This window comes from Gopherus evgoodei, chromosome 5 (genome assembly GCF_007399415.2).
Source record: "Gopherus evgoodei ecotype Sinaloan lineage chromosome 5, rGopEvg1_v1.p, whole genome shotgun sequence".
Classification (NCBI taxonomy): Eukaryota; Metazoa; Chordata; order Testudines; family Testudinidae; genus Gopherus; species Gopherus evgoodei.
The window spans coordinates 134,540,651-134,563,870 of record NC_044326.1 but is presented as its reverse complement, the minus strand read 5'-3'; the positions used below and the strand labels follow the sequence as shown (position 1 = coordinate 134,563,870).

General features: G+C 51.3%; 1 protein-coding gene across 1 annotated transcript; it reads left to right on the top strand.

Moving 5' to 3' along the window:
- Positions 1-1,805: 1,805 nt before the first annotated feature.
- Positions 1,806-11,280, top strand: MBOAT4 (membrane bound O-acyltransferase domain containing 4). Its single transcript, XM_030565094.1, has 3 exons — positions 1,806-1,924; positions 8,896-9,120; positions 10,317-11,280. Exons 1-3 carry the CDS (start codon positions 1,806-1,808, stop codon positions 11,278-11,280), a joined length of 1,308 nt encoding a protein of 435 aa, XP_030420954.1.
- The last annotated feature ends 11,940 nt before the right edge of the window (positions 11,281-23,220 follow it).

Genomic DNA, 23,220 nt, shown 5'->3' with positions numbered 1-23,220 from the left:
GGGAATGCATGTTGTTGCAGCTGGACAGCAGGGGAAAGACACCAATCAGCCTGAGGGACTGTGTAGTGCTCAAAGAGGGCACGCGGCTATGACACCTTAACTCTACATTGCCTGGTTTGCCGATGTCTGTGTTTTGTTTGCTCTTGGAACAGCCACTTTTATCTGTGGGGGGTCTTTCCTCTGCATGCCCTGGTTTGCCAGCCTTTGAGTCCACTGTGGGAGGAGCACAGGGCAGTCCTGAGTGCCAGTTACCTCCCCTCCATGGGGACAAAGTGATCTGTAGGTGAATGTGTAACCACTGTTAAACGGACCTTTAATTTACTGCAGCTGTAGGTTGACCAGAGAGCAAGTGTGAAGAATCAGGATACTCTTTTCAGAGTAGGGGGTACAGGTGCTTATATAACTCAAGGCCTCTAATACTGGGACGTCCGGTCACCCTATATATATTTGTGCACCTGGGGTTAGTGTTGGTGCAGGGTCCAGCTTTCAGAAATGCCTGACGGTTGCCCTGAAATTCCCAGTCCTGCAATTGTGTTACCACAGCAGGGATAGGAGCACCGGCACGTTTATTGCCCTGAAATGGCCTTTGGGGACCTCACAGACAGGAAGGCTCCTGTTCCATATTCTCATTTCTCACCTGCCACCCCTGCGTGTTGTGAATCCCCCATAGAAATAAAGACCTGGCCTGGACAAGGGAAGCTGGGAACAGCCAGTTCCACTGGCATGTCCCCTCAACCCCTTCGAAGGCATAGTCATCGCTACCACTTGGAGCTGAGGGATTCAAATGAAGCAAGACATCCAATATAGTTCTGTTACGTGCAACAAAGCCAGCTGGCTAAATGCATGTCCAGGACTCAGATGTTCCCTGGAGTGAGGGGCTCTCAGGGCGGCTCTCATAGGGAGCAGAACTCCAGAACTGTCTGCACCATGGCTGCTGGATGTGTGGCTCTTGCCTGCACATTTTGGAGCTCTCTGCGATACATTTTGGCCAATGTTTTAAAGCCTGAAGTTACACACCTAGACCATATTGAAGGTAAACTGGCCAGGGACAAAACCAAGACTGCTGTGAATGACCCTGAGATCATGGGAAGGGAAAACCCGAGCCTGACGCATCTCGGGGTGCATGCAAGGAGCTGTCGTGTCTCTGTCTTGCTTCTGAACTCCTCCTGCAGCCTTGGCAGCAGGCCTAGCTCATTTGCTGTCTTTCCACTGGCTCCTCCATACCCTTCCAACAGCTTGAATGAGACGCCATCCAGCTGCAGCGGTGGGGTATCAGAACACACAGACAAAGCAAACGCGACTGCCCTGCTTTAGTCGTCAGATAATTGCTGAAGTCATTTCACCCATCGCCAAGGTGTTCCAATAGCTTGGTATTTAAGCTGCATGTTGGCAAAGAATGCTCGCATATCTCTGCGTGTAACACTCCCTCGGATCGAGAAGCAGGAGGTTGCTCAGGAACTTAGCAGCCCAAATATGAAGCAGCATGTTTTCCATGTGAACACAGGTCCTGGGGCGTAGGTACTTAGCAGAAATAGCATTTATGGAAACAGAGAGAATATTTTCCTTTTCTTCTTGCATGTATCACGGTGTGCCAGGCCCCCCAGTTCAGATAACCTTGTTTTCTTAGCACGCTGGCTTTGCTGTCTTACAGACACATTTACACTGCTTATCTGGGGTTTGGCTTTAACCCCGCCTTCCTGCCACATAAAAAAGGAAGGGGGAAAGACTCGAGTTTCAGTTCTTCATCCAGGTGCCCCAGGAACTGAAGACCATTGCAGAATTAACTCTCTAGAAAAGCAGACTCAATGGATTGGGCAAGTCCACTTGCTCCGCACCCTATAGCTTACTACCAGCTGGTTGCGTTTCCATTTGCTGTTTCCTTTCACTGTCTCTGCACCTCTGGGTGTCTCTCGCTAAATGCCAGGTATGCTTTCATGTTTGCTTTAAGTCCATGCTCATGGGCTTTGGTGGTGGATTCTAGTCTAAGTGCAGGTTTCACAGGTGAGGCAATTTTGCTAACCTCTTTCCTAGGGAAGAGGGATGGGCACAGCAAGGATCAGGGAATCAAAACTCTCTGTATCTACTCATGATTACAACTGAGTGACACTGTGACCTTGTCACAACCTCTGTGTGTCTTGGTTTCACCCCATGTAATTAATCTTTGTCAAGTATTTTGAGATACGTAGATGAACAGCCCTGGAGAATCATAAAGTATCATTAAATGCCTAAAGACCTGCAAGCTACAGCAGATCTGGCTTGAAGATGTAGAGATTATATGAATCTGAATCACAGGTCGTGCCAAGGAATCAGTGAAGAACCTGTGACCTTCAGGTGGGATTTTCAAAGGCACCTAGATGACTCAGAAGCACAAGTCTCCCTGATTTGCAGAGGGACTAGTGTTTCTGTTAGGTGATTTATAAAAGCTCACCTCCGCAGTTGGGCATGGAGGCAGTAGTCACGGGTTATAGTCTGAGGAAAGAGTAGGGAGAGGAAATTAGTGCACCAAGTTCACTCAGGTCTTCTGGAGTTAACGGGACTTGCAGGTCAGTCAAGTGATATAGTAACTCCTCACTTAACCTTGGTCCTGAAAAATGCAACTTTAAGCAAAATGGTGTTAAGTGAATCCAATTTCCCCAAAAGAATTAATGTAAATGGGATGGTTAGGTTCCAGGGAATTTTTTTTCACCAGACAAAAAACTATATATTATATAGATATACCCACAGCATACATTTTAAACAAACAATTGAATACTGTTCACAGCTATGATGATTCTGAAGCTTGGGTGAGGTTGTGAAGTCAGAGGGTGGAAGAGGGAAGGATATTTCCCAGGGAATGCCTTGGCGCTAAATGATGAACTAGCACTCGGCTGAGCCCTCAAGGTTTAACAAGGGCGGCTCTAGGCACCAGCTAAACAAGCAGGTGCTTGGGGCGGCATAATACTGGGGCCCCAGCTCAAACCTGAGGCAGCATCCTGGGCTGGATCCTGAGTGCCCCGGTGGGCGGTAACTAGCCTGTTGTTCTGCCACTGGGGTGTGGAGGAGCAGAGAGCTGGCTAAGTGGGGAGTGTGTCCCTGCTGCTCTCCCGTGGGCCTGCACAGTGCACTGGTGTCTCCTTCTGCCTCCCCCTGCAGGGGGTGAGCAACCTGGCAGAGAGCAGCAGCATCTGTCCAGCAAGCCCAGCCCCTCCTCCTTGACTCCTCCAGCCCCAGAGCTCTCTCTATTGCATGCCCCTTGGGCTCCCAGGTAGGCAGCCTCAGCGCTGGGAAAATGCCAGCAGGGCTGGGTCCAGTGTGTATCCAAGCTCGTGGGGAGCTCTCTTGCCCCAGTGACTAGCGCCTTACCTACAGCAAGTACAGTAGTGCAAAAGGAACGTGACGTGAAAAATATCTGTCGCTCAAATCATGATTACGTGTATGTACTGTGCTGCCCTATCAGCGCCATTCGCGCTAATTTCTGTTTCATGTCGGTGCCAGTGGTTATAGGGCTAACTTGCCGGGACAAAAACTAAAATGACTTTCTGGTGCTGCCTACCAGCAACAAAGGGAGAAACAGCAAAAAGAATTAGGAAAACTATCTCATACTTCAAAAAAGTATTTTAAAAAAGTTAACAATCAAGGAGAAAGCTCTAAGCAATGTATTGAAGGTGATTGGTCTTCATCAGTTGATGAATAATCAAACCAAAGATTATCTTTATCAACTGATAAAGATGAACAACAATCTGACCAAAGATTATCTTCGTTAACTGATAAAGATGAACAATCGCAATCTATCCAAAGATTTACTACTTCAGCTGAAGAGTCCAGAAACGAAGAACTGTTATCCAAATCTAAAACTGAAGAACAATTATTGGAAGGTGGAGAGACTGACATAGGATCGGATCCAAGTACATGGCCAATAATAATTACTGATGCAATGTGAATGATTATTGTAAAAAAAGGTCCTTCAAAACTAGATCCTACATTTGATTATCCATTTAATGAGCTGAATCATCTATTTATGCCATCCACTATGAAGAAAAAAAATGAAAAATGGAGAACAAATTAATAGCTCGTGGTTAGTGTATTCACAGACCAAAGATGTAGTTTTTTGTTTTTGCTGCAAACTGTTCTGTAACTTGGACATTCTTCTGGCAACTGCAGGTTTTATTGACTGGCAAAATTTGCATCAGCATTTGAAAGAACATGAAACATCAAAAAATCATTTACGCTCATTGACAAATTGGATTGAGCTGTCAAACAGATTATGTTTTGGTACAACAATCGATGTGGTACAGCAACGTCAACTAAATTCAGAAATTCTACATTGGCAAGCTGTGTTGGAACGTTTTCTGGCAATCATTAATTTCCTAGCCGAACAGTGCCTCACATTCCGTGGATCCTCAGATATTTTATATGAGAATAACAATGGAAATTTCTTAAAATTGGTTTAGTTATTGGCAAAATTTGATAATGTTATGGCTGAGCATGTACGACGAGTGAAAGTTGGAGAGATTCACACCCATTATTTGGGTAAAAATACACAAAATGAGATAATAGAATTAATTTCTAATGGAGTGCGTAATGAAATTTTATTGAATTTGAAACATGCCAAATATTACTCAATTACAGTTGATTGTACTCAAGATCTGAGTAAAACTGAGCAAATGTCAATAGTTTTATGATTTCTGAAAGCTGATAAAAATGCAGAAGTGAAAATTTGTGAACACTTCCTAGAATTTATGCCAGTGAACGAAACTACTGGGAAAGCCCTCACAGATGTAATTCTAAAGAGACTGGAACACTATGGAATACCTTTAGAAAATATGCACGGCCAAGGGTACGATAACGGTTCAAGTATGCGAGGACGACATGTGGATGTACAGCAAAGAATATTGAATTTAAACCATCGAGCTTTTTTCATTCCTTGCCATGTGCATTCACTCAGTCTGGTTGTTAGTGATGCTGCCAAATCTAAAGATGCCGTTTCATATTTTACCACAGTGCAAGCAATGTACAACTTTTTTAGTGCTTCCACACACCGTTAGGCAGTCTTGAAGAAGCATTTTGAACAAAAACTCACACTTAAACCTCTAAGTCAAACTAGATGGGAAAGCAGCATAGATGCTATTAGACCATTCCGATATTCATCAGGAGAGATTTACGATGCACTATATGAAATAAACCAGGACTTGTCATATGATCCTTCATTTCAACATGAAGCTGAAACATTGGCTCAGAAAATGACGCAGTTTCAATGTTTCATGTTGCATGGTTATTTGGCATAATATTCTAAATCAAATTAATTTGACGAGCTAAGTTATGCAAAACATAACCATAGACATATCCGAGGCAAAGATGATTTTGAATAAAACTCTGGAATATTTAAAAAATACTGTTCAGATGAGGATTTGAAGAAACTGTCAAAGAAGCAACAACAATAGCAGAGGATCTTGATTTTGAACTGATGTTTGCACCTGAACAATTCATTCGTCCTCGGAAAAAAACAAGACAGTTTTGTTATGAGGCTCATGATGATCCTATTCTCGATCCAAACAAAAGGTTTAAAGTTGAATGTTTCTATTGTATTTTGGATGTAGCTATAACTTCCACTGAAGAAAGATTATCAGTTGTATGGTCATTGTGAAACTTCTGAATTTTTATATGATATTGGAAATATTAAAAATCAGTTTTCCAAAGACGACCTCATGAAGCAATGCCAAAACCTACATTTAGCACTCAGTACTGATAATGCTGCTGACATTGATTCAGTAGAATTGTATGAATTAATAGATTTATCTGAGCTAATAAGTCCTAAAACGTCTCCTCTAAAAGTATTAGAATTTATAGCAAGAAATGATTTTTTCACTCCAAACTCTGCTATAGCATTGCACAGTCTTTTAACATTAACAGTATCAGTGGCTTCTGGTGAGCGCAGTTTCTCAAAACTGAAATTACTTAAAAATTATTTGAGGTCCACCATGTCTCAAAATCGTTTGTCAGGACTCACATTAATTTCAGTTGAAAGTACTATTGCAAAAAATTTAGATTTCACTGACTTATTAAAAGACAACGCAAGTGTAAAGAACAGAAAAATTCAGTTCATATAAATTCTTCCAATTTATGAGAAATTGGAAGACACTAACATTTTTCATTACTGAATAGTTGAACCCAAATTGTTTGTAATTGTGAGATTTTGTTAAAATTAATGTTAAAATTACACTAGTGGGAAATTGTTTTATTTCACTAACTACAAATTCTCTGTTTTCATTTTTTAAAAAATTTTAAATAGTCAAAACAAAACTGCAAAGTGCAAACATGTAAAATCAAAAAAAAAAGCGGGGGGGGGGGGAGCCAAAATTTTTTTTGCTTGGGGCAGCAAAAAAACCTAGAGCAGGCCCTGAGAGTTAACATGTTGTTAATGTAGCCTCTCACACAAGGCAGCAATGCAGAGAGGGGAAACAGCATAGCATACAGGGACAGACACACACCCTGTGTGTGTCGGTGGAGAGAGAGATGCACACTGCCCCTTTAAGTAAGCTGACCCACTTACTTTAAGTGGATCAGGAAGTTGAGACAGCAGCTACTGCCCCAAGCTCTCTCTGTCTTTCTCCCTCTGTGTCCCCTCCCTGCTCTATATGGAGAAGGGGTAAGTGGGGGGGGCAGGAGGAGTAGGGGGAAGGGGGACACCCTGACATTAGCTGCCCCCCCAGCCCCCCACAATGCAAGCAGGAGTCTTTGGGAGCAGCTCCAAGGCAGAGACCAGGAGCAGCACATGGCAGCGGGGGGAGGGACAGCTGAACTTCTGGCAATTGATAGCCTGCTGGGCGGCTGCCGCATAGGGGAGCAGGGAGCTGATAGGGGGAGTTGATGGGGGGCTGACACTCCCCCCTGGTTCCATGCCCCCACCAGCTAGCTGCAACAGGCTGCTCTTCCTGCACGCAGTGGACAAAGCAGGCGGCTGCCAAACGACATTAGAAGGGAGCATTGCGCAACTTTAAATGAGCATGTTCCCTAACTGATCAGCAACGTAACCACGAAACAACGTTAACCGGGACGACTTTAAGTGAGGAGTTACAGAACAATGAACCAAACAGAAAGCCACAGCTGGATTCAATGCACCAGCCTACATTTTCAGAGATGTCAAGCACCCCCTCTCCCACCAGCATGTGAGGGCACTCAGGACCGGCGCTAGGGTTTTGAGCGCCCGAGGCGGACGGCAATTTTGCCGCCCCGCGCACTGGTCCCGCGGCTCCGGTGGAGCTGCCGCAGTGGTGTCTGCGGGAGGTCCACCAGAGCCGCGCGAGCAGCTGACCGTCCGCAGGCACGACTGCGGCAGCTGCACGGGAGCTGCCTGCTGCCCCCTCCGGACACCCCGGACTGCCGGCTGCTGCGGCGGCGCCCTGACCCAGGGTCAGTGCGCCTCCGTGGCAGCCGGCAGCCTGGGGTTTTCCTGGGCCAGGGCACCCCCTGGGCTGCCGCGGCAGCACCCTGACCCAGGGGACACCCTGGACTGCCGATTGCTGCGGTGGCGCGCTAACCCAGGGGACATCCTGGACTGCCGGCTGCCGCCGGCAGCTCTGTCCCAGCAGCAGCGGCTGCTCAACCATTTAAAAAAAAAATTGGGGGTGCTTTTTGGCGCCCTCAAATCTCGGCGCCCTAGGCAACAGCCTAGTCCGCCTAAATGGTTGCACCAGCCCTGAGGGCACTGCAACTCACCAGCACTTTTAGGAATCAAATGACTTTGGGTTGGATGCCCAGGTTGGACAGTTTGGGCCAAAGCCTCCACTGAGGATTTGCCAGCCTCGAGAACACATACAAAGTTCAAATCAGAGGACTTCACCGGAGCCCTTACTGTGTATCCACCATGGACTACAGTCCTCTGGAAAGCTGCCTGGCTGGCTAGCAGGGCAAACTCACAAGTGGCACCTGTCTCATTGGAAGGTTGGAAGAGTTCCCACAGGCCCAAAGGGTTGGCTCACAGAATGTGGCATCCTCCACCCTGTCAGTCACAGCAGCAATCAGGTTAGATGCGTATCTAGGCTGCACAGGTACCCAGCCTCTAACGAGTGGAGGAACAGGAAACTATGGGCAGCTAAAGCAGAGAAAAGCGTAAGACGATGCTGGTGGGTGGTGAGTCCCTGGAGATCAGAGAGCTGGCAGTGCTCAGCGCTTTCGTGCTTGTGATGATCAGCCGCATGGTGCTCTGTTAGGGTTAGGAAATTGCCCAGGGAGGCACAGCTTCAAGTGCTCTGATGGTTTCCCTCTGCCCCTGGGTGAGTGCTGAGCTCTGCCAGGAAGAACTGAGCACAGCAGTGTGGGGAATGTCTCACCTGCTACCCAAGACTTTGGCAGGGGTTCAGAGAAGAGTGTGTGGACAAGATGGGTGATGTCAAACACAGCCGCACTGGCATGGGGAACTAAGCCTCCGTTGGCCCAGGGACGATGTTGTGGCAGGGCTGGCTAAAGAGCAGGGCTACACTGGTGAGTTTGTAAAGATTTAGCGACAAAATGTACTTAACCCTGAGAATCACCAGCTATTGCTGGCATTGAAGAGCATCCAAGGAGGGAACCCAGCAGGGCTTGGGTGGAGGAGGCCTGGAGAAAACACAGCATTTGGCCAAGTCTGCTTTGGGGTTGGTGGAGGGATGAGTCTGGAAATGAAGCAAGAGGAAGGCAGTGCCATGAGCTGTCTGGTAGGGACCGTCTGTTAGACCACTGAAGCAGTGCTAACAAGGGAGGGCAGCGGGAGGGGCAATCTGTACAAAAGCAAGAAGCTACAAGGGATGGCAAAGCCACCCCAGGAGAGAATCGAGAGCCCCTCCTCACCCGCAGGCTGTCTTAGTGCTGGGCAACGTCAAACTCACTGAACCTCCGTGGCCTCAGAAAGCCTTTGCAAACATCTCTGATTTCTTCTAGGTACGTCTTGCTCCTGGTGGGAGGCTGCCTTCTAGCGTGTGCTGCCATGGGATGGTATGCCCTGCTGCTCTTCATCCCCACCTTCTGCTCCATGGCCATTTTCCACTCTGTCAGCCCACCACAAGTCCACACGTGGGCATTTGTGCTCCAGATGTCCTGGCAGACTCTTTGCCACCTTGGCCTGCACTACAGAGAACATTATCTGCAAGGAGCCCCATGCATCAGGTATCAGGCAGCAATGCACAAGCCCTCCTGTTTCCTCAAACAGGGATAGATTTTGCATCAAGACTTATCCAGATTTTTCTGGGCTTTATGGGCATAACTGAGAGCAGAATCTGTGTGGTCTCTAGAGGCAGTCACACTCTCCTGAGGACAGTTGGTGTCTCTTAACACCATGCACTCTCTTTTCACATGAAATGCTATAGCAAGCTGTCCCCGTATTTCACAAAGCTTGTCTTTCCTATGTCTGCTTCAGCATTCTAGGGAGAAGATTCCCCCCACAGTTTAACAGCCTGGTTTTTGCCTTTTCTGTCTCATGCTCAGCACCTTCCAGAGTCATTAAGAGCTAAAATCAGGTGGCCCCTACTTTTCCATATACCTTTCCAGATGTGAAATGTTCATGACCTTTCCAGCATTCGCTCAGCAGGCTGGGCGCTCAGCATCCACCCAGGGCAGCACTGACGGTGGTGGAATCACTTCTCGTCCATCAGGATGTCAGTCTGCTCCCATCCCTGTCCTGACTCAGCTGTCCCACTTGGGCATCCCACGCTTTGACTGTGCACTGGGTCCAGCCAGCTCCTCCTGGCAAGATGCAGGGACGGTGCCAGGCATGTTCAGGGGAACAGACAGAAGTGGAGCAGGCCCACTGCAAATAACCAGGCAGTCACTAAGCATGCTGAGGCTTTAAGGTCCGGGTGTGTGGCGTGGGTATTGAGGTTGGTGCTATATATGGCTCACGGCGTCAACTGATTTTTGCAGACATGCAGCAGGGTTGGCTCAGCCATCTGTACAGCTGTGTAAGGCAGGAAAATGGGAGGGGCAGGGCAGTGGTGAGTGGCTGCTTATTAAGCTATGTTTGCAGCACAGAGAGGGAGGCTGAGGCAGAGCTCCGCCTGCTATGACCTGATGTTTATACAGGCTAGGTCCAGCCCCATGCAGCCAGAATGTCTCGATCCAAGCCAGCACAGAAGGGGCTGATGCTGCAGCTGCCCCCTGGCAGTAGTGGCTGGAACAGAACTGTGTTCCAGCACTTTCACAAGGTCATGCCGCGTGGAGGAGGCCATGTCGCTCTCAGGAGCCCTCCATACAGCGTGACCTCGCACGCAGCATCGCTACGTGTCCATTCAGGGCAACACCAGCCCTGGCGTGCACTACGGGACTCCGCTCACCGCCACTCCACTTGCTCTCTCCCCTCCTTGCAGGTTGACAATCGCCCTCTCGTCTCTCATGCTGCAGACGCAGAAGGTCACATCGCTGGCTCTGGATATCCACGAAGGGAAGGTGACTATGGCAGCTGAGTGGGGGAATGGGAGGCAGCCACTGCTGCGGGCGCTGCCTCTATGCAGCTACCTGCTCTTTTTCCCTGCCCTGCTGGGAGGCCCGCTATGCTCCTTCCGGAGATTTCAGGTCCAGATCCAGGGCTCATGCACTTCACGCCCCACACCTCCCTTGAGAGTTGCAGGCCAGGAATGCCTTCGTGCTCTGGCTCTGCACCTGCTGAGAACAGCTGTGAGGAGCTGTGTGGCCCCGCTGGCCCTCATGACGGATTGCACAGGCTTTGGCTGCGTGTACGTCATGTGGCGTTCCGCCCTGCTCTTCAGACTGGCTTATTACTCCCAGTGGGTGCTCGACGAGGCTCTCCTCAGCACAGCAGGCTTTGGGCTGGAGCTTGGCCATGCCCCCGGTGCAGAGGCTGCCTGTGGCGACCTCTCTGATGCAGACATATGGACCTTGGAGACCACTAACAGAATAGCCCTCTTCACCAGGACCTGGAACAGGAGCACTTCCTGGTGGCTGAGGAGACTCGTCTTCCAGCGCAGCCCGGCCCATCCCCTGTTGGCCACCTTTGCTTTCTCGGCCTGGTGGCACGGGCTTCACCCAGGGCAAGTGTTTGGCTTCTTGTGCTGGGCAGCGATGGTGGAGGCCGATTACCGGATTCACCCTTTTCTCCGTTCACTTGCAAAGTCCTGGCACACCAAGGTGCTGTATCATGCCCTGACCTGGGTCCAGACCCAGCTGATTATTGCATACATCATGGCTGCGGTGGAGATGAGGAGCTTCTCTGCACTCTGGCTGCTGGGCGCCTCCTTCAACAGCTTCTTCCCTCTCCTGTATGGTGTTTCACTGCTGTGGCTGGTCGTGAGAGCCAAAGAAAAATGTGTCTGACCCACACTGTTCGCTCCCACCCCCCGGCTATTCACCAGGAGCCATAGAGAACATAGGAGAGATGGAGATTGTCCCCTTGGTAGGGAGAGGTTTTCTCTAGGTCTAGATATGCCCCTAGTCCCCCCTAAAACTATCATCTCATCACATAAGCTAGACTCTCACATTCGAAGGCCAGGAGGGACCATTAGATCATCCAGGCTGACCTGCCCCATAGCACAGACAGAGAACCTCACCCAGTGATTCCCGCATCCGACAAATAACTCAGGGTTGGATCAGAGCATATCTTTTAGAAGAAGACATCCTGTCTTGACTTAAAGGGTCCAAGTGATGAAGAATTTAGCATGTCTCTAGGTAAACTGTGACATTGATCAGACACTCTGACTGTTAAACATTTGCATCTTATTTCCATTTTGAACTTTGTTGTCTTCACCTTCCAGCCACTGGGCCTTGCTAGAGGGGAGAGATTGGGATTGGGGGAGGAGTGTCCATATTGTCCTTTCATTTGAACCAGTCCTCATATGGCAGGACTCAGTCTCATTTATGTGAGTGGAGCTGGTGTGCTAAATAGTCCATGAAGAATGAAGTCCCCCCAGGCCCTGAGTGTCTGAGCAAGGTGGTGCTATTAGTAAATAGGCCCCCCGAAAAAGACCCACTGATAACTTTGGGCACATCTACACTGCAAAAAACCACCATGGCAGCGAGCCTCAGAAGCCAGATCTACAAACTCAGGTGCAGGGGACTTGCGCTATGGTGCTAAAAATAGCAGTGTAGCCGTTTCTGCTTGGGCTGGTGCCTGGGCTCTGAAACCGGGCAAAAGGGGTGGGTCTCAGACCCCAAGCTCCAGCCTGGATGGGAACAGCTGCACAGTTATATTTATCACAGTAGCCCGACACTGAGTCTGTGTACCCTGGCTCTGAGACTTACCACTGCTGTTGGGCTTTCCTGGCAGCACAGACTCTGCCTCACTCGCCGTGTGACCAGCAGAGCCCACCTTTTTCAGTAAGAGAGTCCAGGGTGGAGAAGTCCATGTTCTGTCCTGGGCACTAGCCATGAATTCCCTGGGGCTGCACAACATAACTGAGGGTGCAGGATGGCTGAGTGTCTAACTGCACCCCTTAGGGGTTCCTCTTAACAATACAAAACAGAACCTGCTCCAGTCCCAACCCAATAAACTGGGAAAATTAAGCTAGGGTGACAGATGTCCCAATTTTATAGGGACAGTCCCGATTTTGGGTCTTTTTCTTATATAGGCTCCTATTATCCCCCCACCTCGGTCCCCATTTTTCACATTTGCTGTCTGGTCACCCTAAATTAAGCACCACCCCAGGGTGACTCTAAGAGGCAATATTTTCCCTCTCACAAGCACTGAGTCTGTGTATTGCAAACAAAATGGTGAATAAAAAGGGGAAGAAACCCAGCGTTCATCTGGGAAAACACCCAACCATGATTCGAAAGTATGTGACCACGAGCCAACACTCACCCCAGAGTACATTGGGCTGTGTCCTTTGCCACAGTGTGAAAGTCAGAAGAACAAATGCTCCTTTAACCTGCCATTCCTCTCCCCCTCGGCACCCTATGCACAGGTGCTGTCCTTGGTCAGCGAAGACCCAGAGTTCAGAAGTATGTTCACATGAATTCACCGCCCACCCCCAGCTGGGTATGAGTTGAGCAAAGTCTCAGCTGCTGCAGTCACCCCTGCAACTGGTTCACGGAGCTGCCACTGTTGTTAAACTCTGCAGCTGTTGGCCATGGCGCTATGGGTTGCTCCGCTGCGGTCATCCCTCTGCCACCAGGCTCTCTGCTGCCGCCCTCTGCCACCGCAGTGTCTCTGCTGCAACATTACATTCTGAGGTTCCACCACTTAACCCCACTCTCAGAGGTTTCAGAGGGCAGTGGGGAACTGCACTACTACTGCAGGCTGCACAGTCTCTTTCACTGCAACACCGTCCAATAGCAGGCCTGAGGCTCAGCACCTGGTTATCAGTGATTTCAGCTCTAGTGATCACTGAACAAAACAAGGAATCTCAGTTGAACCCACTCAGCTGTCTTTAAGCAGTAGAGAGGAGAGAATCAAATGGTGTCCTGGATTCCTTAAGTCAAAGCCCACATCACCAGACCAGAACATCTGTTGTTCCTACCTTCTCTTTCCTTCACTGGCATTTGGCATCCTGCTTAGTGAGCGATATTCAAGTCAGAGTGATCCCTTCAATCAGGACAGGTTAAGTACAGTTCTGTCCCCCTTTACTCATACAATAAGGACAACAACATTTCATTACCTCTACACTCAAGTGACTCGTAACCCAACACCAGCCAAAAGTGATCCCTTTGGCAAAGCAGCCCCATCATGCTGCGCGCCTAGGCAGTGTAAGTGTCTCTATGCAAACATGGGCCATTCCTGAAGTCTTGTCCCTCAGCTCATCACTAGAGGTCAGGGGAGAGCTCATTCAGCCCCTGCTTACATGTAGATAAACCAAAGCTTTCTACTGCCATGTACCTGGTGTTACACATACTGCATGATGTACAATAAAGCTAGTCTGGGGCAAGTGAAGACTGTTGATAAGAAACCCATGAACCATCAGATCCCACCTTCAGACTCCCCTTGCCATGATGCCTGTGGAGCCCAGCCAGCCAGGGCCGAGCTAGATCTGTGTCCCTCCCCCATACCTCAGTAACGCCCCATTCCTGACAGTCGCTCACCCCACCTCAGTCCCCGTTACACATGTGCTCATGTGCATTCCAGCCCCAGCCTTCCACCTGCATGTGCGTTTTGACAGGAGCTAGAGGACTCCTTAGCTGTCTGACACAGGTGGCTCCAAGTCCCCGCTTCTCATGCTAGAGTTAAGGCCTAAATTAAAAAGAATAAGCAGCAATTTTGGGGCCCCAACTTGAGTTACTTTAAAGGGCCTGAGTTTCAGGAAGTGCAGAGCCCCCGCCCTCGGAAAACCGGAGCCCCAAAACTTGAGGTACCCAAATCATCAGTCACTTGGTCACTTAGACATAGACACAGAGTGCTGGGTCTGCCATTGGCCTCTTTGCCTGGGGCTAGTCCTGCTGTTGGCCCGGTTGACCCACGCTGGTCCTGACATTGGCCTGTTTGCCCAGCGTTGCTCCTGACATCAATCCAGTCTCCCCATACTGGTCCTGCCGTCGGCCCATCCATCCCTGATGTGGGTCCTGCCATCAGCCCATTCATCCCTGGTGCTGGTCCTGCCGTCAGCCTGTTTGCCAGGCACAGGTCCTGCCGTCGGCCCAGTTATCCCATGCTGGTCCTGCTGTCGGCCCTGTCGCCTCATGCTGGTCCTGCCATCAGCACACTCATCCTATGCTGGTCCTGCGTCGGCCTAATAGAGCCCTGCAGTTCTACTCAGGGCCGGCTTTAGGAAGTGCGGGGTCCAATTCGAACATTTTCGGCGGGGCCCTGGCAGGGATGACTTAAAAAGAAAAAAAGGGGAAAAAAAGTCTTTCATTTCTTTCATGTATTATTTACTTTCCATAACTATATAAATAATAAAATTATAAATTATGTACATTGCATCATATATGCTGTTGATTTGTTATTAATGACTGCCATTTCACATGTGTGGGTCCCAGCAGCTCCCTGCCCACCTCATTGAAGCAGGTGTGCAGGGTTACTGCCTTGGGAACTGCAGGGCACAAGTGGACCTGGGGCTGGCTGGAGGCAAGGCAGGGGCTGACTGGAGGTAGGGACTGGCAGGCAGGGCAAGGGGCGCGGGGCTGGTTGGAGAAAGGGGACGTGTGGGGCGGGCTGGCTTCGGGCAGGGCCGTGGGGGGATGCAGCAGGGGTTGGCAGGGCTGGAGACAGAGGAGTGTGAGACTGACTGGCTTCAGGCAGGGGGATGCAGCAGGGTGTTGGCTGGAGACAGGGCAGGGTGTGCAGGGCTGGTGTGGGCAGCAGTGTGTGTGGGGCTGGCTGGCTTTGGGCAGGGCCACAGGGGTGTGTGGCAGGGGTTGACTGGAGACACGGCAGGGGGTTTGACAGGGACTGGCTGTGGGCATGGGGTGCAGAGCTGGCTGCAGGCAGGGGGAGCGGGGCTGGTGTGGGCAAGGCAGGGGGTGCAGCAGAGGCAGCTGGAGCCCCAGCCCTTTAAATAGCCCCCAAGCTCCCTGCTATCCCAGGGCTTTGGGGGCTATTTAAAGGGCCCGGGGCTCCCCAGCTTCTACCCCGCCCTGGACCTTTTAAATAGCTGCGGGAGCCCTGGGGAATGCATGGGGGTGGCGGGGCTCTGGCGGCTATTTAAAGGACCGGGGTGGCAGAGGCAGGCAGCTGGAGCCCTGACCCTTTAAATAGCCCCCGGAGCCCCTCACTACCCCAGGGTTCTGGAGGCTATTTAAAGGCCCGGAGCTCCAGCTGGGAGAGCAGGGCCACGGGGCTTGCCGCGCTCTGGCCAGAGCTCCAGCCGGGAGAGCGGGACTTGCCGCGCTCCAGCCGGGGCTCCAGCCGGGAGAGCGGGACTTGCTGCGCTCCAGCCGGTGCTCCAGCCGGGAGAGTGGGGCTTGCCGCGCTCCAGCCGGGGCTCCAGCCGGGAGAGCGGGACTTGCCACGCTCCAGCTGGGGCTCCAGCCAGGAGAGCGGGACTTGCTGCGCTCCAGCCGGGACTCCAGCCGGGAGAGTGGGGCTTGCCGAGCTCCCACCTGCGCTTCGCTCAAGGGAGTGGGACCACGGAAGACCCCTGAGCAGATCGCAGCCAAGGACCCAAGGTAAGTTTAAAAAAAAAAAAAGTGTCTAAGGCGCCAGGCCCTCATAGGCGCGGGGCCCGATTCCTGGGAATCGGGCGAATCGGCCTAAAGCCGGCCCTGGTTCTACTGTCAGCCTAACTGCCTCCCTCCTCACAGGGTTTTACCCCTTGTCTCTAGGTGGTTCCCCTCTGCTATGGTTGCTAGTCTAGGGACTCTAACCCCACAACTTCCCAGCTCCACAGGCTCACGGCTGTGGTGTTCGGGCCTTCTCCCCCTGCAGTCGCCGGCCCTGGCTCCGTCCTTTTCCACAGGGAGCCACCACAGGCCCCCCATAGCTGCCTCAGCAACCTACTGCCCTTTGGCAGGTTTCCCTGGCTTCTCCCATCAGGGGCTGCTGCTAGCCCCCTCCAGTAACTGCAAGTCCCCCCACAACTGCTGCTCCTGCCAGCTTTCTCCCCACTGTGTCCCTCCCAACATTCAAGTGGCTAAAGCCGGCTGCAGCACCACTCCGGTTTGGCTTGTCGGCCGCTCCGCGACGGAGGGATGGCCGGGCCGAAGCCGAGTGGCCCTGCGACCCTGCATGCCCAGTCTCAATGGTAAGGGTGTGAATCTGTGCCACACCATTCAGCAGCGAGGCGGCTGCAGCGCTGGGTGCACCTGAGGAAAGGCACAGATGGGCTTTAGCCCTGGATAGCCCAGCAGATGGCAGCATGGGCCTGTTTGCAGACTCATCCCAGCACTGCGGAAAGCCACAGGCGCTGTGCAGAGGAAGTTTGAGCCCAAGCAGTCAGGCCCCTAGCAAGTGATGTGTGGGGTAGCCAGGGAGAGGAAAGCTATCCCTCAATGCGTGGCCAGGGGTCAGGGCTAACGCATCCTCTCCTCTCCTCCCACAGATAGCTGCCAGTCTAAGGGCTGGATTGGTGATAACCCCTCTGCCCTAGCTCTCGGGGCCATATAAATATGACTGCCCAATGCTGAGAGTGGTTTCCTGCACCAGCCTGTATGGGGCTGAGCAGGCCCAATTCAAGGGGCAAAGGGCAAGCAGTCCCTGTGTGGGGCTGGGCAGGACCAGTTCACCCTGCCACGGACTGCGAGTCCGGTGTTTACCTGTTCCTGCCTTCTGATCCTGCCCTCCTGACTCCGCCTGACTCTTGGTCACTGCCGCCTGGGTCCCACCCTCCGGTTTGGGTCTCAATTCTGATCTCCTGGCGCTCCACCCTGGCCCAGTTCCTGGTAATTGGCCTCTCGACCCATGCCCAACGCTAACCTTTAGGCCAGGCTGCCCACACCTTGGCCCTGACAGCTCGTATGGACTATTGTAACCCACAAGAGCGGGCCTGGCGTGAGAGGAATGGATCAAGCTGCCCAGCCGCTGTCGCTGGAAGCAGCAGACTCACCCAAATGGGCCACCCACCTTTAGGTGGTTAACCAAGTCCTGCAGGATTGGTCATGCAGGTGGCCATGGAGAACTAGCTACTCCAGGAAGAGGTAGGCCAGCTGTAAGCAGCGATGGCCACTTTTCAGGCACGCCTTGCAGTGCCCTGCCCTGAACAGGGTCATAGGGCTCCTCTACTGAAACGTTTTTATGGGTCCTGCCAGCAGTTCCGGGGCTTCGTGAATCAGTTTCTCCTCCTGTTCCTGACGTGCCTCCAGGTCCCAGGTGAGCCTGGACGTCAACGTGCAGACGGGAGAAGTGCTAGACTGGGCCTGCTCCCTGCTGGAGACCGAAAGCTCGATACCGTTGAACAGGAACGGTTCCCACCAGTCCATGGCGGTGACATTCCACAGCCTGTGCTGGGCTCGAATGGCTGAGGCTGCTCTGAGGAAACTCCAGCAGGAGCAGGAGACGGCGGCCCCCAACGTGGTGCACTTCCACCATCTCACAGCCAACACTGAAGTCAATGAGGCAGAGCAGCTGGGTCATCGTTTGTGCAGACAACCGGCTGTGTGGAAGAAGACAATTAAAAGGGGGCTCCCTGCAACCTCCCTCTCTGTGTGTTGCTCCCTCAACACCTGCACGTCCCCCGAACTGATGCAGGTGGCTACATCCCGTTGGTGGCTCCCCCAAGGAAAGGGAACAACACCGTCTGTGGTCCGATTTCAGGGAGTCAGGCCCCTCTATTTCTGTCGGTCCCAAGCAAGCCCCAAGGGCCTGGGAAGAGGCAGCCCATGCAGGCTAAGAGGGCTGGGCCAGGGCGGAAAGGAGTTCCCCCACACCTGAGTCCTAACTGGCACACAGCCTGCGCCCCATCAGGAGGCATTTTCAGACTCCTGCCCCCGATTTGGCTGGGCAGGATCTATGAAGGGTGCTGATGCTGTTAGTGATGCAAAGCAGGACCCTCCTGTCTGCAGGCAGCGCTGCAGGAGGGGCAGCGTTACTGTTTGTTAATCATGTGGGGCCCCATTGTGCTGTGCTGTCCTGTGCCAGAGACAGTCCCTGCCCACAAGAGCTCACAGAGAGCTGAGACACACCAGCTGCCCTGTGGAATCAGGAACTTCATATGGGGAGGGGCTCTGGTGGAGGCTGGCACCCCTGGGGGGCAGCTGCAAAGCTCCCTGTCTCACGTGATGATCTGTCAGCAGATGTGCAAGGGGAGCCTCAGGGCATGTCCTGGCTTCCTGGGAGTGGTCCTGGGCAAGTGCCATGTGGCCTGCAGGCCTGGGCAGAACTCTGCCAAGCACTAGCGTGAACAGCACTGACTGCCTTCCCCTCAGCCACGGCAGGAGGGCGTGCCATGGCAGGCTCCCTCCGCCCCACGCTCAGGGACGGCTTGGACTTTGGCCAGGAGCAGACCAGACACATTTCCAGCTTTCGTACCTCAGCCAAATATTCCCTACCTAGCTCCTTTCCCAACAATAACCCACCCGCGTTTCATTACCTTGTGGTCTGGCTCGGTGAGCAAACACCCGACCTGCTCTCAAAACACAGCGAGCATCAGAACCCCCCCACCCCGCCCCCAGGCACGGAATATTGCGCAATGTTTGCTCTGGAGATGGGAGCATGGGGACTGATGGACGTGCCTTTCAGTGTACACCCAAGGGTGTGCCCTTGGGTACTTGGCACTTATGCCAGTGCAAAGCGAGAACAAAGCAGGGTGGGGGGACACCACCAAGTTAGAGGGGGGCAGGAGGCCTTGGGATCCCGCTGATTAAAGTCTAGGCAGCCAAGGCAACCTGTGTCTGTGTACAATTTAGCATGTGGTAAGCGGTTGGGTTACAGTCTGAGCTAACATCCCACCTTTTATTCTAGTCCAGACAAGGCCTAGCACGTGCTACAGCAAAGCCTGTCTGAGCAGACTTTCAGGAGGTGTTCATTAGATCCCAAGGCAGGGCTCAAACAGAGGTTAGTATAGGGGTGCAGCTACCCTCGGCAAAAGGTGCTTATTTACCATGTGAGTGACCACGTGCCAGCTAACCCAGGGGAACCCCTGCCGGCCTCGCCCCCTTTCCAAGGGCAGACAAGGCCTCGGGGCAGGAACAGATGGCAAGGAGTGAACTGTGAACTCCGAGGGAACCCCTAGACAAAGGTGTACATGACAAATGATCAAAAAGGACCAAACCGAGACAGCACAAGAGAACCTGCCCATTGCTAGGCCTCATCACCAATAAGTTGCTCATAGTAATGGGTGTAGAAGCACGTGCAGCTTTGCTGTCTGTGCTATTTACGCCACACATCAGCGGTCTGACGGAGGGCATTGTTCAGTGCCTTCCTTCCCCTTGGCACTTCCCTGGACTCAATTCTGGCCAGGCAGGTCACTCCATCAGTCCGATCAATGAAGTGCAAGCCTGGGCTGCCAAGCGGGAACGATGTGGTGAGACCCTGCCCGTTTCTGTTCCCCAGTCCCGCCATGAGACAGGACAGCCTCTCAGGCCCAGCAGATGAAGGGCAAGTGCTTCTTTAAAGCTGCCCTTTTAGCGGCAGTCATGTGTCATAAGAACATAGGACTTGCCAGACGGGAGCAGACCTGCCGGCCACCTAATCCACCGTCTTGCCTCTGGCAATGACTCGTGTCAGTTCAGGACAACTGCTCCTGGATTCCCCAGCAGCAGTTCAGTAAGGGCACCCACTCTTGGCTTTCCACCCCCCAGCTGGTGCCTCCCTGCGGTGGAGACATGCGACACTGTCTCCCTTCTGATCGGGCTATTCCCAGACTGGACACTTCTCTTGCCTTCACTGGGTCATTCCCAGCACAGCCAGGTTGCTTAGCTTCTCTTCTCTTCAGAGATGGGTCACAATGTAATTGCTCCAGATATAAAGTTACCACACTGCTCTTTTTAAGCAACCCTACTTTAGTCAAAGTACAAAGCATTACAAACATATTAAACAATAAAAGAACCTACCCACATGCTAATAAGCTTGCCACAGTACATCCCACCTCTCATATAGGCTCTGACAAGTACAGTTTTAATCCTCTGTCTTAGGGCGCTCGTCTGGTTACAAGTTCATCAGAGCTTCAACTCATCAGAATGGCCATTCTGAGGTAGCCTAGTGGGCCATCTAGCCCAGTAGCCAGTCTCTGACTCTGGTCGGTGCCAGATGTTCCAGAAGGAACACAAAGAGCAGTTGTTGTGTGATCTATCCCTTGCCATCCAGTCCCTGCTCCTGCAGTCAGAGATTTAGGGGCACCCAGAGCACAGGTTTGCATCCCTGACCATCTTGACTAATAGCCATTGATGGACCTATCCTCCATGAACTTATCTCAGTCCTTTTTTTAACCCAGTTATCGTTTTAGCCTGCACGACCTCCCCTGGCAATGAGTTCCACAGGTTGACCATACGTCATCGTACTTCATGTTTTAAACCTGCTCCCTATTAATTTCATTGGGTGACCTCTGGTTCCTGTGTTATGTGAAGGGACAAACAACACTTCCTTATTCACATTCTCCACACCAGTCATGATTTTATAGACCTCTATCATATCCCCCCTTAAGCATTTCTTTTCCAAGCTGAATAGTCTCCGTCTTTTTAATCTCTCCTCACATGGAAGCAGTTCCATACCCCCTAATTATGTTATTGCTTTTCTCTGTACCTTTTCCAATCCTAATATATCTTTTGTGAGATGGGCCAGCCAGAACTGCATGCAATAGTCCAGGAATGGGCATGCCATGGATTTATATAGTGGCATTATGATATTTTCTATCTTATTATCTATCTTTTTCCTAATGGCTCCTCACATTCTGTTAGCTTTTTTGACAGGGGGTGAGGTTTTTCCAGCACCTCAGAAGCAAGCACTGAATGAACACTCCTCCCAAGCCCCAGCGTACAGTCAGACAGCCCTACAGGTAGTTCAGAACAAGCCCACTCATAACGTGTTCAGATTCCTTTTTATGCAGTTCAGGGGTCTTTGAACTGGAGTTTCCAGACACATGCAGTTAATACAGAGGGTCTCTTTTTCTCTCCCTACACCCCCAAGTGAATCATCAAAGAATTGGCTTCAGAGGGAATTTGCATTCCCCTCACCTCAAGGTATTTCCTAAGGAAATCCACCTCACACCTATTGTTCCAAAGAGACCTTTGAACTTCCTCATACATTCCAGATATTGCCGTAATCTTGTTTTCCTTCTAAAGAAGTTCCATACAATCTCGGAATGTACTTAAACATTTGCATTTGTAATACAATGAATGCCAAGGGTGTTAACCCTACTTCGATAAGGTTTAATTAAATTCAGTGAAGTTAATCTTAATTCCATAAGGTTTGTTCAGGACATTACACAATATTGTTAGTCTGACACAACTGGCCCCAGATGCTTCAGCAGAAGGTGGAAGTGGGTCGCTTTCTGTCTCTGATAGTCAAAGATCAGCTTAAGTCCTGAAGCAGGAGATTTAATCTTTCTTCCAGAATGTCGTGCCCCCTCTCCACCAGGTTACCTCCTTTAATACCAATCTTCTTATGGGTTTTAATGGACAGGCCTGGGTTCTTCCAGATCCTGCCACCCACTCAACAGGGTGTAACTTCTTTATTTTCTTTCTATATGAATTTATTTGGCAGTGCTCCACCCCCTTGCTCCTTCCCGGCAGGGTCACCAGGGCAGCTTGAGAGGAAAATTCTAACCACAGGGTAACCTCCCAATTATCGTCCAGATAGTGTGAGACTCCCAAGAAATAACCCAAACATACACAGTAATGATGTTAAACAGGAGATCAATGTAACATACCAGGGTAAAACACTATTCTCAGGGGGACTGGTGCCCACACATAATACATGTGACCTAAAATTAGCACCCCATTGGAGGCATACATTGTAGGGGCCTTTGATGACCTGTGACCATATCTTCTGTGCAGCAGTTAGCAACTTGGGTGACTGGGGTTCAGTACAGTCCTGAAGACTCACAAGTGGGAGATAAGGGGGTGAGTCCCTCTGCAGGTTTAGTAGGTAGCAGGTAATACAATCCCCAAACCTTTACCCCTGGCTTGAGGACACAGTTCAGGGAGGAAGGGAGGGTCTGTCAAACAATTCCTTAACTGGCTAACTAAAAGATGACACATTTACAACTTTGTGATGACTCCTCAGGGTTAGAGATGGCTCTAGACTCCTCAGTCCCTGCAGAGGCTGATTATCGCTGACAGGCATCCTCTTCATTCAGGAGTCAGGCTGTTTCTGGTCCCAAGATTTCCCATCACCACCAAGGAATGCAGGGCTCAAGGGCTACCACTCTGCAACCAGAACCCTACTAAAATCCCAATTTTAGTCTCCGTCCCCAGTGCCTAGACACTCCCAGCAGCCCTGGACTAGCTGCCAGGTGATTCATCTCACTTGGAGAGTGGCAGGGGGGCTAATTCAGCCTGCCTGGGGAGTTTTCCCAGCAAAACTCTACAAATGGGGAGTCACCGTGGAGTCGGAAAGGCTCAGGGATCTTGCTCTCAGGTCCCCAGAGGCCAGTTCTCAGGAGGCCCCTGCACGCAGGCCTGGGACTCGCCAGCTCCCCAAGCAGCCAGTCCTGCCCTTTCCCTGGTTGGCACCAGACTGCTCCAAAATCATTCCCCACCCCCCCGAGCGCCCAGGGAAGGGCATCTCACTCCCTGTCGATTGCTGAGCAGACTGAGTCTGCCTTTGGCTTCACCTCCTTACCAGGGACAGGGTCACCTCCTTGAGCTACCAGCACACAGAACCACAGGGACCTGGCTCAGGTCCTTGGGGGTCATTCGTTATGACAGGACCAGAAATGACGACAGGAACGTTGGGATTTTTATCCCTTTTTATGCGTTAGGGTCTTGTAACATGGAACATCAAATGCCCTTTTG